The sequence below is a fragment of the Apus apus genome, chromosome 7, assembly GCF_020740795.1.
Source record: "Apus apus isolate bApuApu2 chromosome 7, bApuApu2.pri.cur, whole genome shotgun sequence".
NCBI lineage: Eukaryota > Metazoa > Chordata > Aves > Apodiformes > Apodidae > Apus > Apus apus.
The window spans coordinates 11,482,879-11,499,192 of NC_067288.1; the positions used below are offsets into that span (position 1 = coordinate 11,482,879).

Consider the following 16,314-nt stretch of genomic DNA (forward strand, 5'->3'; position numbering starts at 1 on the left):
GAAAAAACAAAGAAAGGAGATTTTCACAAACTTTATATATAATCTTTTTCTGTGTCATTTATCCAGCAATATTTTTTACTATTGATAAAATAGTATCTTTAATGGATTGCTCTTATGACCCCAATAAAGATTGAAAAAGCACTGTAAGGAAAAAGAAGCTCGTGTCAAGTTATAACAAGATTATTCAGTGGTTTTTGCAAAGGATGTGCAGAAAGACCTATCCATGTGAATGAAGCTACTGAGCAGTAGTTTCCCAGATAGCAAGCATGCAATGGAATTTTCCAATAGAGTCTCTAAACATCAGCTTATACTGGAACCACCTGAAAAAAATTAGTGGTTGGGTTGTCCCCTTCCCACACTCACACCAAAAATATGGAAGGGCTTGTAGAATGGTTCTGTTGTCCCTGTGTTGCTTGTTGACAGTTCTGTCTCCTGTCCCATCATATTTCCATTAGCTGCATGGAGTAATGTTCAGGGACATCTGCAAATAAAACCTGAGATAAAGAGCGTTTCTTGCTCAGCCCGTAAAGTAACATGTCTTTACTGTGCTGCAGAAAGGATGGCTTGTAAATTAAAAATTGCAAGCCACTTGTATTAAGTGAACCATGTGAGTACCTAAAAAAGTATCAGTTTAACACCTCTGTAAGGTAGGGGTATTATCACTATCCAAAAAACGAAGAGTGGAGGCCCAAAGAGACTAAGTTCCTAAAAGCATTTAGGATTGCCCAGATTACTACTGCAAAGCCTAAATAATTTGTGTAACCAATAACATCTACAAAAATAACTAAAGACCATAAGCTTGTACATGTCAGTGGAGCTAGCACACCTAGATCACATTAAGTAAGCTTCAATGTTGAGTAGAAAAGACTTGAGTATTTAAAAAATATAGATTTAAATTGATTATTCATGGTCATACAGGAATTTCAGGTGGCAAGTCAAGGAAACCATAAGTCCTAGGTAACACCCCAAATACTGAAACCAAGTATCATAGAATCATCCTGGTTGGAAGGGACCTTGAAGATCATCAAGTCCAACCATAACCTAAATCCCCCAACCATAACCTAATTTATCCTTTCAGTGCTTAAATCATGCCACTAAGCACTAAATCTAGATTTTTTAAAAATACTTCCAGGAATGGTGACTCCTACCTCCCTGAGCAGCCTGTTCCAGTGTCCAACCACTCTTTCGGTCAAGAAATTCTTTCTAATATCCAGTCTAAATATGAAGTAGCTCTCCAACAAAACAATATGGAGAGGCCTTTATTGTAAGCAAATTGATTTATATTCTACAAAAATCTTACTGAGCTGTAGTAAACTCTAAGTAAACCAATCAAAAGGATAATTTCCACTGTCGTATTAAAGAAAGGGCTAAAGTAAGCAAAAAAATAAGATACAGCAATTAAGGTGGAAGTAATAATTGGAAGCATGTAATGTAACCACAAGTAAAATTAGGCTAATAAAGAACTGCTTTGTATATTTCCAGTCATACAATACTTCACAGATTTCTAATTATAAAGTAATTTAAATGCTACAGTAGCAACACTATGCCTTTTTAAACATATTTTTCAATTTTATTTTTGGCCCTAAACCACATATCAGCAATCACAACCATCAGCCACTGAATGACTTCTACTTTGACTTAATAACATTTAATAACATTTCAAGAAAACATGATCTATGCAGTTTGTTAAAACTTATTTTAACATTACTTCCCTTGATTCATTCAGGGTCCACCTGGCTTGCCTGGTCTGAAAGGAGACCCAGGTTCCAAAGGAGAGAAGGTATATTTTATTCCTTGTTTGTGCCTTTGTCATTTTGAACCAGTCTAAAAGTCTGTATAGAATTAGCAAAAAGAAACACTAGGGTTTTTGTATCAGAAAGCAAGACAACTTTACTGTGTCTGTTGATCAGCTTCCCATAGTCTTAACAGCAATCACGGAGTTTTAAGCCACACCTGATATCCTGGAGATACATAGAAAGAAAAAAGATTACTGCCTGTGTGGTAATCTATTCACTATGTGATTCTTCCTTGCAATGAAAATCCCAAAGACATTGGCATAGAGAGCACTGCTGGTTTTACAAAAACATAGTAGAAATAAAAAGTATTTGAGATTTTTATCTTAAACCAACGAAGGTAATATATTTAACGGTTATAATACTTCCTTTTGAAATAAAAGATTGATACATCTGGGATGGTATTTTCTAATGGAGTCACAAGAATTTGATTGCATTTGTATCAGAGAAAACTGAGAAGGGATATGAATAAATCTTGTGAATCTCATGTGCTTGGGTCAGCTGTTCATACAGCTATATTACATGTGTGAAAAAAGGTACAACTCTATAATATGCTTATAACATTTTAATGTGAAAGTTGGTATGAAATTCATACCTGCCAGTATTGCTATTTCTGTATCAGTTTCGGTAAGGACTCTGTTGCACTTAGATCTCTTTCACTGAATAACTGGTCATACTTGCAAATAATCTTCAAGTCTAAAGATCAAATAACAACAATGAATATACCTTCAGAAAAAATTGTTTTCAGTTTAACTGACGTCTAGCAACAGTGATGACTTTTGAAAGCTCTAATTTGTATGTTTGCAAAGCACATTTACTTTATATAGAGAGAGTTTTAACTATATTTTCTTCTATCTTGTTTAGGGCCATCCTGGTTTGATTGGCTTGATTGGACCTCCAGGTGAACAGGGTGAAAAGGGTGATAGGGGTCTTCCTGGCCCACAGGGATCTGCTGGAGCCAAGGGTGATGCAGTGAGTAAAACTTACTTGTGTTTTCACTCAAATTCCATTCAAGAAAATAGTAGATATTACAGTCTTTCTTTCAAGAGACAAAGTTGCTATAAACATATAACACCCGGAGCCTCCTGCTAGAGGTTGAAACATTTCTAGGCTTTGTACAAACACAGTGAAGTTAAACAGCTTAAAACAAGATCATAAGAGTGTTTCAGAAGATGAAGGAAACACATACACCTAAATTAAGGACAAGATAAACTAGCAGCACCAATTCCATCACAAATATTAACTGCAGCGCCCAAACTAGCTTCCTTTCTCCTAGTTATTATGCCATGTTTTAAGGCACTATTTAAAAAGCAAGGTTTCCAAGCCAATATGAAGGGGGACACAGTCATGACTGTAAGTACTGCAGAAGAGGAACGGCTGCAAGCAACTCAAACTGTCAAAGAGTATTTTAAACTCACAAAATATTTTGGACCCTAGCACATGGCCTAAATCAAAACTCACCAGGGTTGGACACAGTAGGCCTACCTTTTTCATATATAAACATTTTTTAATACAGTCAAGTATGTAGAATACTTCAGTTCTGTACTTATTCTCTTGTTCTTTCTTAGGGAATTTCAGGTCCTGCTGGTCCACTTGGGCCCCCTGGTCCTCCTGGTTTACCTGTAAGTAATTTCATCCAACCTTTCTGTTCAAAACACTCCCATATTGCATTGAATATACTCCAACTATAGTTATATGTTCTTGCCCATAGGGTCCCCAAGGTCCAAAAGGTTCCAAAGGATCCAGCGTGAGTAATTCTCCTCCATATTTTATGTTCTTTTGCTTAGCTTTTTTAAGCTTGTGTAGCATGGTCAACACTGCATTTCTTTCATTACTTTATAGGGTCCTGCAGGTCAAAAGGGTGACAGTGGGTTACCTGGTCCACCTGGTCCTCCAGTAAGTAAGAACTCTTATCGACATGCATGCACGTTACACCGACATGATGATCCTGTTTTGAAAAGGGTGGAAAAAAACATTTGTGAACTTTCAGAAATACATTTTCTAGAAAACACAGATCCATAGAAATCTATTGTCTGCATTGGAAAAAAAAGCCATGAGAAACCTTTTTTAAATAAAAAAAATTAATAGATAGATAAATAAATATGTCCAAACAAAAAATAAACCCTCACAAACATGCAAAAACTCCTGTAATAACTATTTAATGTGCTATATTGAAGCACGGGAAATGGAATTATTCTGGTTTTCCCCTGTTAATACCCTTCTGCTTCTACTATTTCTTTTTCACATCATAACAATCTAAAATAAAATTAAAATGTCCAAATCTGAATGAAGTGTTTCAGTTTCTTGAAATGGAATATTGCTTTATAGACTCCAAGGGGAATTTTAAATTTTTATCATAGGAAACATCCACAGTTTCCACTTGTTATAGGCTGTGTCTGTGCTTGAAGGAATTTCCAAGGATAAAGAGACAATTGCAAGTCAGTTTCTGCACACTCATGTGAAGGCAACACATTCTTCCCCAAACAGCAATGTAGTGGGAAGAGTTTAGAGCACAACGACAGTTTGGTCTTCTGTAATTATCTTTTTTCTGAAAGTAAATTTAAGCACATAAGCATAAAGCTGAAAAAAAGCTAAATAAAGATATAAAGAAACTGAAGAAAGCGTATTCAAAGCATCTCCAAACCACATTCTGTGGTCTCCCTCTGTGTATTTATGCAGCTGAAAAAACAGCAGGAAAGGTGACCAGATATGTCTTTTCCACTCAGGGTCCTCCAGGTGAGGTAATCCAGCCGCTGCCAATCCAGTCACCCAAAAAAACAAGAAGATCTCCCGATTACATGTTCTCTGATGCTGGTGATAATATCCTGGATTATTCTGATGGCATGGAAGAGATCTTTGGTTCATTGAATTCACTGAAGCAAGACATTGAGCATATGAAGTATCCAATGGGCACTCAGAATAACCCAGCCCGAACTTGCAAAGACCTGCAACTCTGCCACCCAGACTTCCCAGATGGTATGTTAATATTGCATGACAAAGGCAAACAAGGCTGAAGTTATGATCTGCTAACATACTTTGGTAGAATAATTAATTTTTGTTAGATGGCTAAATTTTTAAAGTGCTAAATAAAAAACAGTAACTGTTTTGAAAGATAGACCTTGCATTTCCAGGCTGCCCAAACAGGAGGGGGATGATATTTAGATCAACAGAAAGTAAAGTCACAAACATCAGCATGCTGGGATAGCTAACAGCTTGTTTTAAAGGAAAAGAGAATTATTTTAGTAGCTGTATAATTCAGCTTAGCATAATAATAAAAAATAGCATTGGTATTATGTGAGATTAATTATTGATTATAACTCTCAAAGAATTACTGTTCTTTTCCCCTCAGAAGAAAAAAAAAAAAAAAGGTTCTGCTGCATGACCACCATTTGTTCTCTGTCATTTAGCAAACAGCTATGCAAGGTTCTCTGATACTGTTCAATGCTACTAAGAACTAGCTTAATAAAATGCAGTGTAGTATGAATGAGACACTGTGTTCTGAATAACTACCTTCATTTAATTATTCTTTGTTGTTTTCTTTTTTTCTAATTGATCTTACCTCTCTGGAAAGGTTTAAATGAAAGCCAACCTTCACAGAGTTTTCATACTTTCATATTTTTTTCATTGCAATGGATATTTTTCCCAGTTCAAAGCAGTATTTTTCTGGTTTTAAATGGGAGGAAAAAAAGATTTTGACAGTTTATAATATTTTATTGCTTTCACTCTCGATAGATCAAAACAGATGCTTGCCTTCAGGAGTAGTTAAGTAGTGAATGTGCTATATGAAAAGTACATATTTTACAATTCAGTACCTCCATAATAATGAATGCTTTTATAGAACACATTCACCTCTGTCATTTACCAGTATTTGCTTATTATTTGGAGCTTTTATCAGGATAATCCTATTTTGATTGAAACAAAAGTAAATGCAGAATAAAATTAAATACTGAAATTTCCAGGGACAATACTTATAGGTAGGAAAAACTGTTTTCAATAAATACAGCCTGAATCAATAGAATACCCATAAATGCCTTGTCTATGCCACATATTCAGAAGACAGAACTGGTGAAAAGATTTCATGCTTTGAAAACTCCACTATTTGCTTGAAACTGGATTAGAAGAGTAGTGTCAGAAAATCATTTGTTGTCATTCTGTGAAATTGGCTGGAGATAAGGACCCACATCACGGGATTTATCATTATAATCAGATTTTTTAAATTGCTGATTTTTATAAACCTTGGACTAACTGCAGCTCTCTTTCATCCCCAGCCTACATTCACCCTAGGACTGTAGGGCCTAGAATCTCAACCATGCCAGGCTGATAGGATTGCTGAAACTATGCGAAGCCTCATGCAAGTTTAACTGTCTTTCCCCCTAAGTCCCTTAACCAAGCATTAGTTAAGGTGATTTTATCCACTAAAGCAGCCTGAAGTTTACTAGTGTTGCAGCTTTAATAACCACAGAGTAAAAAATAATCTTTGCTTGAGGTATAACTCTCTCAATGAAAGCTCTAGATACTTGTGCCAGCTACAACCTCATCAAGCCCTGTGCTCACCTTTTTATGTAGATAGGTATGCAAATGACTCTAGATTTTGCTCTCTGACCTAAGCCATAGCTTATTTCTGCCTAAGGCTGTCTCTGCTCTGGTTTTGAGACTGCTGTCACCACAGGTGCAAATTATCCTTGTAGCTGAAATACTAAAATGACCAAATTATTGAGGCCTGCAATGTATGTTTCACACATATTGTCTTTCCTCCTCTAGACAGAGGTCTCTGCCTTTCCTCTAAAACCTCAGCAATATCTTGTAATAGAGTCATGGTTTGAAGTAAAATTAGACAAATACAAAAAGATGCAGATAAAAATAGACTTTGATAAAATACCTTTGCTACAAACTCTGGAGGGCCATTAGCTAGGAGTAAAGTCTGGATCTTCCAAGTATCAGTTCTACTATAAAATGCAAATATTTTCTCATTTGTTTTAGGGGAATATTGGATTGATCCTAACCAGGGCTGTTCTGGAGACTCTTTCAAAGTATACTGCAATTTCACAGCAGGTGGGGAAACTTGCATCTACCCAGATAAGAAATCTGAAGGAGTAAGTATCAATTTGTTTTTTTCGGATGGCTGACGCAAATCCTACTATGTCGCTACAATGTTGTACTAAACAGGATAATTAAACTGTCACATTTTCATTTATCTGTCTTTCTGATTACATTGAAATTTGCACAAATCTGAATGAAATGGTTAAATGGTACCTAAAGCTAACAAACAGCATTTTAACTCTTTTGAAGGCATTCTATACAAGAAAAACATCCTATTCTACAGCTTTAAAGAGGCTGAGATATTAGAAAAAAGAAGCATTCTTTACTATCTAATGTGAAATTTGTCCAAGATAATGTAACACTATAATATCTGTTAACATAGGTTTTAAGTATTTCTTTTCCTGTTGTTTTACCACACAGGTTAGAATTTCATCATGGCCAAAGGAGAATCCAGGATCTTGGTTTAGTGAATTTAAGCGAGGCAAACTTGTAAGTTTTCACTGCAATGTTAACAGTTACTCACAAAGCAAGTACATGTTATCAGTGATCAACAGATCCCAAGGAATTTTAAAAATATTTATATCTTGAAAAGCCTTTTCAGCCTTTTTGCCCTAAATATTAGAGCAGCTATATGGCCTCTTGCCACTGTAGAGCAGAAGCCTGCTCTGTATTGTCTCACAATTATCCCACTGGTCACCTGCACAGCTGATGGTGAGGAACTGGCTTCTGGCAGACCACACATCACCACTGAACCTTAGTAAAGCAGCTGGAGCACAGGTCCCCTGCCCCATTCTAGGGAACTGGAAATGCACTGAGAATGCAAAGATTCTGAGACACTGAGCCTACAGGCTGGCATAATTTTATAATTAACTAAAACAAATTCCCAAAGAGTTTCTACTGTTCTACATTATAGGCTAGGAGTAGCTCTCTGTCCTTATCATGAATGAATGAATAGGAAATTTAGAATGAAGCTAAAGTATGTAGCACTTCACCCTAAATATATTGCTACAACATGAAAATCTATTTATTGAGTCATAGGTTTAATTGAACTTCAAAACTCAATAAAATGTTATATGTTGGTTGATATTTTTCATGAAGGACAGTTATGTGGTTATTTTGTTAAGAACAGCTTTGTTTAGAATTTTAACAAAGGAAATAGATTAATATTCATATAACTTCTTTTATTTTCCAGCTTTCCTATTTGGATGTTGAAGGCAATTCCATTAACATGGTCCAAATGACATTCCTTAAACTACTGAGTGCCTCTGCCAGACAAAATTTCACTTACAACTGTCATCAGTCTGTAGCTTGGCATGATGCATCCTCTGACAGCTATGACAAAGCACTAAGGTTCTTGGGATCAAATGACGAAGAAATGTCCTATGACAACAATCCTTACATCAAAGCTCTTCACGACGGCTGTGCAGTAAGTAGAGGATTAGAAGAGTCTTTATAAAAACAACCTGTCAATTAAAGTAGATATCAAAGAAATTCATTTTTTCACAGCTTTCTAAACACTTCAACAGACTTCCTTTTAGTAGATTTTAACTACAATACACTAGTCCCTTCTTTTATTTTCATGTATGTAGAAAAAAACCACTACCACAACAAACCAAAGCTAGAAGCCAAATAACAGAAATGGAACAAACCTGGCATGGATACAGGCTGTCAGCACTGATACTAGACTATCTCTTAGTACAAGCACAGTGTAAGAGAAGAAGCAAAAAAACATAAACAGGGGAGGCAGCCCATCCACAGAATATGTTTCTAATCAAAATCAAGGCATATGCACACATAATATTTAGTGAATACAGTAAAAAGCATGTATAAACTAAGCCATATGTATGTACCTAAACAGAGTTAATTAATTGCATAATTTGATGTGACTTTCTTTTCTCATGTTTCAGTAGTGAAAGCAAGGCAAAGTTTGTGAACTGTACCTTTCAGAATCCTCTCTTAGCTCAGCTAAAATCCCTGGAGTCATCCAAACATGCATCAGCTCCCTGACCACCTCTCAGCAGAGTCTTTGTAGGAATAGCAACTTTTCAGAAATAGAATGGTTTGTACTGAACACTGAAACAAAGACATCAAAGGAGCAAGTGACAGCTGAAGGATTATTAATTGTTTTGGGTTTTCATATGGGACCATTTTGAAGGCAGTTCCTGGGAAGTCAGTGATAGAGACTCAGAGATCTGGAAGTGCCAGGGTACATACCTGGCTGTGAGACAGAGATGCAGTTCAGGTAGATGCAGAGTCCCCTCCTGTCAGTAATGAGATCCTGCTACATAACTGCTTCCTGCCAGCCTTTCTGTACATGCTCGGTATTTATTTTGCTTTTGTTATGCACAGCGGGTGAGTGTAGAGCTCTAGAGAGAGCAGGATGTGTTTTAGGATGTGTCACAAAACTGAGAACACTCAGATCTACCAACTTGGGTGGCATAGCTGAAAGGGGGTCTCAGCAAGACATGAGACCATCTGAATGAAGTACAGTCCTGATAGGTATCATGATGACTCAGCTGGACACTGTCTAGAGGAGGTAGAGAGCCTTTGTGAGGAAGTAAGGGTGTGCCTTCAAACCTGGTTTCTAAGTGCATCAGTTGGCAGTCCTGTAAGAATACTACTTTCTTTCATGTCCAAACAGCTGCTGTAATATTTTGTGAGACAGCTACAGTCTTTATTCTTAGCAGTGGATCTTTTTTCTCTCTTTCAGAACTAATTAGTGATTTCCTCACAAGGAAGACATGCACACTGCCATGAGAATATCGTTATTATTTATTGAATAGTATAGATGTGAACTCAGAATTCTCTAAGCAACATTAAATGTCTTAGATAATTTTTCATTTGTAGGCCTATTTTAGTAAGTCAAAAAGCTATAGGCTGATATCTTTCTAAAATAAAAAACATTCCAGTTACATTTTTAAAACAAAATCATAAGAAAACAAACTTTAGAATCTGTACTATCTGATACCTGAGGGGACAATAACTTATAAATTCTACACTTCATAGGTAACCTATGAAGATCTACAGCACATGCTTACTGCTCTGACACATAACCATGTTTGCTTTTTTTTGCTTCTCTTTTAACAGTCAAGAAAGGGCTATGCAAAGACAGTGATTGAAATCAACACACCCAAAATAGACCAAGTGCCTATAGTTGATGTCATGATCAATGACTTCGGTGATCAGAACCAGAAATTTGGATTTGAGGTTGGTCCTGTTTGCTTCCTTGGTTAAGCTTAACACAAAACCAGATCAACAAAAATGTTGCACTTTGGTGCTGCCAACCCACTTCATGCCACATGCAAGTTTTGAATAAGGATGGCATAGAAAATATGTCTTGCTGTGTATGTATGTCTTATCTAGAAAGTAATTGTTGCCCTTGTAGGGCCAGAATCACATGACTTAAACTTATTTTGCAAAGATGCTGTGGCACAGACAACATAGGGCTTACTTAGGAATACCCCCCTTTGGATTCCTTTGGTGCTGTAAAAAAATGAACAACATGGTGCTCCTTCCATTACAACAAAGAGGTGTTAAGAAAGTGTTTAAGAAACTGTAATTATTCTATGTACAGTACTATACTGTTCTTTCTCTGTCCATTTCCAAAACTTGCATGTGTCTCTGAATTGCATCTGGCTCTTATTTTATAATTACAAAACTACATTGTCAATACCATGTATGTATTCTGAAAAAAATAAAGCTGTACTTGCCAGTGAAGCCAATTCCATTTCTGACTAATAATAAAATCCCTTTGTATATATTGTTGTTGAAGAGCTTTGTTATTTGAAGTCACCAACAAAACTTAAGGTGGCAAAACTGGAAGATCTTGAGCAGCACACTCAAATAACTCTTTTCTACTGCTATCATGCTGTGATGATGAATTTCCATAAAGAAAGTACCTTCAAAGGTGCTGTGTTCCATGGTGCTATACCTCAGACTTATTATTTTCTTTTCTAATTCCAGAATTGCATAAGATACCTGTATATACCTAAAATAAACAAGTTTATATTTTTAGGTGGGGAAAATGTATGAAAAAACAAAACAAAAAAACAACCACAATTTCTAAGAGATCTGTTCAAAATCTGTATGAAATAAATTAGTCGTATAGCTTTACTTCTTTTTTTTCTTTAATCTCATCTGAATTTGTTTCCATTGTGCTTATTTGGTCTGCATAAATATTAAAACTGGATTATAAACAGTTATTTATGGATTTTTGCAGTGTTTACTTAGATTTTTATATAAGCAAAGATGGATGCTTGCTTCCTGAACTGGATACTAAAAGTTCCACAGAATGGTCCTATACGGTACTTGCCCATTCCATTAATATTTTTTCCTATTATTTCAGCTGAAGGCCAGGGATGCAATATGTCTAGGTCATGTGATTCTACATAGTTGCTAAGCAACATACAAGGCGATGGCTTCCCACAGAGCTGTCTTTGACCAAAACTGTTACAATTTGCTATTCAAATCTCAAAAAAAAAAAAAAAAAAAAAGCTGGTTTGCCCTTCCTTCTGAACATTTTATTCAGGTAGTTGGAAGTAGAAATTACATTTTAGCTTTACAACACAAATCCTTTTGTAATTATTTTTCATAATATATGTAAGACTTGAAAAGAAATGTTTGTTTCTATGTCTTATAAACTGTTAAATTAAATAGTACTAGTTTCTGCTGGCTCATTTCCAACTGGTATTTTCTTATGCACGTTTATACATGTAAAAGTGATATTTCAAAAGTCAATTTCTTGCTGTTCATATTTTATTTTTGAACCAAAGTTTGTAACTGTCACCTCAAAGAGGAAAATACAAATTTTATTAATAAAATCAAGTCCTGTCTACCTGGATTGGTCATTCAATTTTTTCAATGTCCAAAACTCACCCACTATTACTGTAACTTTATGCTGGTTTCAGACCATCCAGACTCAAAGCAATCTTACTCCAAGTGCTGGAAAGTGCTGGGCATCAGCACTAGGAAAAGAAGTGCTACAAGAAAAGATGCTGCTCTGGCCAGTGGCAGTCTGCAGCAAGGCTGATAGTGTTACGTTTGGTTTGTATGGATTTGTAGCCGCAGGACTCCGCATAGTACTATCAAACATAAGATAGGAACCTTATATTCTTTCTCCAGCCACTCTCTTACAACATACAATGTCTGAGTGCTTCACAATCTCACACTTATCCTTGTAGGATCCCATAAAGCAGGCAAATTGCCCTATTTATTTCTAGGAAATGGAAGACAAGAACTAGACCAAGACTTCGAAACTACTGGAACACAAAATTTCTAGTACTTCATTTTAGATAGTGGAACCAGGACTAGCGATGGGTCCAAGCTACAGACATGACGTATGTCGCCTGGGGCCTCCTCCAAAACAGCTTATATTTTCACAGAATCACAGAATTATTGTGGCTGGAAGAGACCTCTGAAATCATCAAGTCCAACCTATAACCTAACACCACCACATTGGCTAGGCCATGGCACTAAGTGCCACATCCAGTCTTCCCTTGAACATCTCCAAGGACAGTGACTCCACCACTTCCCTGGGCAGTCCATTCCAATCTGCTAACTCTTATTTATGAACTCTTATGTCCACGATAGCTTTAAAAGCTGCTCCAATAATTTTGGCAGAAGAGCAGATACTTCCTGCTGCTCAATTGGGCTAGGTTAAGTCAGGTACTGAGCTGCTCAACAGTGTTTAAAAAAACACTTCTGGATCAGGTGCTTTAGAGTGATCTGAGTAACTAAAATAAGGACAGTTTTGATTTGGCAGAGTCAGGATTAAGCTGCAGGAGAACAATATTTCTAAGAGTGCAATGGTGTATGCAAGAAGCCAAATGAACCCAGGTATTTCCCAGAATTAGTCAAAATATCTTGCCAAGATTAATGTTGACAAGATCCCAAAGGAGGAAATAAACTTTAGTCTTTGATACTTCTCAGGCAAGGACTCATCAGATTTATTCTTCAGCTCTTCTTAAGGCCTCAGCCTTCTGAGCCTTCAACTCAGAAGTTGCTTTATCCTTGTCAGGAAAGCAACTTACAACCACAAGTTATTTTAACAGCACTCATCCGTTCTCTGTTTCAATGTGCTGTTCTTACTCTCTCAACTTTTATGATTAAAGGGGAAAAACAGCCATTGTATATTCTTGCCTTCAAGCAAAAATTATGCTATTTAATTTTCCCTCAACAAAAGACTAATATAATTAGCACTGCTAAAAAAAAATACCAACAAAACAACTAAACCCCAAACAAAAAGAGCACTCTTCAGAACATAAAGAAATTTCACATCAAAATTCACGTATTAGTCCTTCTATGAAATAAACTTCAGACTCCATAATTAAATCCTGCTATCCATAAAAACATAAAACCTCAGATTCGTAAGATGCTTTTCCAAAACCACACAAAGAACCCACCACCACTCCAAAACTATGCAAGCTAAATTCCTTACTCAACCAAGCCCTTAGGAAAACAAGGATCTATATTTTTCACACCACAAATTAAAAACCTATGTAATCACAAGAAAGTTGAAATGGCTATATGACATCTGGATTTTTTCCTCTAGAAACTGAAAGAACAGCACTTGGGTGTTCTGTGATCTTGAGGTTTCAGCCTACCTTAGAGCAGACTGGGCAGTTTTTCTTGAAAGTTTGCTTGAAGCCTCTCTAAACAGAGAAAAAACAGATGAGATGGTCTGTGGCTTCTTCACTGCAAATACAGATGTTGCTGTCATGTTGCATGGAAATGTAGTAAGTAGGCACACAGCAAACACAAGCCAACAAATATCACAGATGCAGGTAATGTTCTATTCCGAATAACATGGACATCTGATAGATATTTAAATGACAAGCTATGACCATTGAGGTGTGAACTGTCTTGTGTGTAGATGTAGAGTTTCTTCTCCTCTCTCTCTCCACTTTCTAATCCACGAGAGAGCAATATGAATTCACCATGACTGGCACATCTCTTGGAAAACTTCATAAAATCTAATTAAAATATTTTTTCTAAATGGGCAGTCATTATGGCTAACATCAACAGCTGCCCTGTCACATAACAAGCTACAATCTGTTTCAAAAACTAAACATAATCCTTTGCTTAAGATTCTTCTGCCTAAGAACAGCTTTGTTAATTTTAAAATGAAGTTTCATGTGCCAAGGACTGGTAGGAGATGCCTTAATAGCAATTGATTTTCTATTACAAGCACACTCATTTTCTGTGAATGAACATCATCCATTGCACAAGCACCAAAATTAACTTGAAAACGACAGACAGGATATTAAATATCATGTCTATTATGTCTACCTGGAAGGGATCTTGGTGTCTTATTTATGTTTGTTTTCTAGACAAATTATATGAAAGAGGCTTGTTGCTAATTCAGTAAAAAACAATGCCAATATTATTGCAAAGGAGTAGGCTGCTCTAAAGCTTTTTAATTATTTTGTTTTCATAAAGGACACTGAAGATTGTAGCAGTGAAGAAGGCTGCAAGCATAGAGATATTCAGACCTGCTGCTCTAGCCAAAATTGCACTTGTTTTTGTTCTCAGCTGTGTGAATGAAGGCTCTGTTCTAAGGAGGGGGGATGGAGCCAAAGCCTACAATGCTACAATGGACATGTTTCGTCTAGGTTCTCTCAGGAGTTTTGCCAAACCTTGACTTTGTTTCCAGTTTCTCAAGGGTGGAGATGTGATCTTCATCAAAACACATCTAACTTCAGTAAGACAGATGAGTTGTTTAGAATTCATCAGTGCAACTGTGTATTCTCTGCTCCTTGATATGAACTACTTTTTTTAGCACCAAAAAGACATTTTAACTAAATCTGCTCAAGTATAAAAAAACCTTCTAGCTAGCATTGACTAAAATGCAGATTAAAATTAAAATTCAGTCCATCCAATATGGTGCCATTACATTACACACTACTAAAAGATAATTTCCATAAATAGATGACCAAGCAATCAAAGTCATCACCTTGATGGGCTATGATAAAATCCACAAATAAGAAGTCAATGCCTCTGTTTTCCCTTTCTTGATGGTGCCAGTTTTTCCGTTCAAATCTCAAGTTAACACTCCAGGAAATACTTCAAAGTTTGTTATCTGGCAATTTGCATTTTGGTGGATGATGCTGACCAGTTGTTTGCCTTTCAATGTCTAGTATACATTTCAAGAGTTATTACAATCTAATAGCAGCAGTAGTTTTCAGTTTCCTGATTGCCAGCCATTCTTCACCTAAGCAACCAACATTAATAGCTTTTTCTCATACTCAGCTGGTATTTTCAGAGCCACATGAGGCTCAGCAAGAATAATCAACTCAACCTCCTTCATGATTTAAAAAAAAATCTGCAACAGTGTCAATAAGCCTGCAACAGATAACAAGAAAATGGGAAATTAATCACTTTCCAAATGATACAGTAAGCAGAATAGCTGACAGATCTTTTATCATCATTTCTCCTTCTGTGTGCATTAAAGAAGACTGGATGTAAGTACCTGTCAGATCTCTTTAACAGGAGAATATTTCTGAAACATTTTAGAATGAAGACACTAATTTGTTATTTGTTAGTTTACTCAGTGTGTTACACTGAGTGTATTATCACTGACCTGAATAACTTCCAGAGCAGGAGCTGTTCGTTACAGCACATGAAGTATATTAAGTGAACAAGAAGTGGCAAGATTTAGAATGAAGTTATTTTTATTGACATAAAAACTTATTTTTGTCAAACATTAACAAAAACTATTCTATTCACACAGTCTCTCAAGCTTATGCTATTTTGTATTAGAATATCATCCCAGTGGCAGCTCAGGTTAGAAAACAGATCTCCTTTGTGGTCCTGTTGCCACAATTGGGTCACTAGATAACAGCACAGTGTGAATGCTCAGGCTCTGGAGAATGCATAAATATATAATCTTCGTAACACTGACTATACAGTTACTTTCTGATTTGGATGTATAGGGATCACTTATCCTTTTGTTACTTCTCAGAAGGATTTTACAAATATCTGCTTTGCTGTAGACCTGCAGACTTGCTCAATGCACAGATACTAAGATCAAAGCTGCTCACTATCAGAAAGGACCAAAAATGGAATTTTAACTTGTAAAAAAATGTCTACAGTACTCCTATTTCCGAACAGAGCAACGTTTCACCTGTCCAGTGCTCCCTCTTTCTTGATTGTGATGTTTCCATTTTAAATGATAAGGCGTTTTTCTTCAGACAGATTGAAAATATTTGTCTGGTAGGAGGAAGTCCACTGGTATGCACACTGAGACCGTCTCCCCATATGCTGGGGGACAGGATATAAGCACTATACTGACAGCTGAACAAAGGTATCTGTATATAAGAAATACACAATAAAACCAAGCAGAAATAGTTGTCAGTGTACAACTAAAAAAAAAAAAAGAAAAAAAAAGTAGTGAAAAAAGAAAAAGGAAATAACATATATGGGAAAAGGATGATGGGAGCAGGACTTTGCTCCCTCCTCTCCTCAACACAGGAGGGTGAGAAAA

At 36.3% G+C, this 16,314-nt stretch overlaps 1 protein-coding gene across 3 annotated transcripts in view; it reads left to right on the plus strand.

Moving 5' to 3' along the window:
- COL11A1 (collagen type XI alpha 1 chain) overlaps positions 1 to 11,673 on the plus strand; it is a 135,314-nt gene extending 123,641 nt beyond the window's left edge. For all 3 annotated transcript variants that reach the window (XM_051625101.1, XM_051625100.1, XM_051625099.1), the window contains 10 exons: positions 1,727 to 1,780; positions 2,658 to 2,765; positions 3,362 to 3,415; positions 3,505 to 3,540; positions 3,636 to 3,689; positions 4,520 to 4,769; positions 6,774 to 6,886; positions 7,254 to 7,322; positions 8,026 to 8,259; positions 9,921 to 11,673. In XM_051625101.1, the coding sequence (XP_051481061.1) occupies positions 1,727 to 1,780; positions 2,658 to 2,765; positions 3,362 to 3,415; positions 3,505 to 3,540; positions 3,636 to 3,689; positions 4,520 to 4,769; positions 6,774 to 6,886; positions 7,254 to 7,322; positions 8,026 to 8,259; positions 9,921 to 10,067 (1,119 nt within the window). In that variant the 3' untranslated portion in view covers positions 10,068 to 11,673. The remainder of the gene's footprint in view (positions 1 to 1,726; positions 1,781 to 2,657; positions 2,766 to 3,361; positions 3,416 to 3,504; positions 3,541 to 3,635; positions 3,690 to 4,519; positions 4,770 to 6,773; positions 6,887 to 7,253; positions 7,323 to 8,025; positions 8,260 to 9,920) is intronic.
- The last annotated feature ends 4,641 nt before the right edge of the window (positions 11,674 to 16,314 follow it).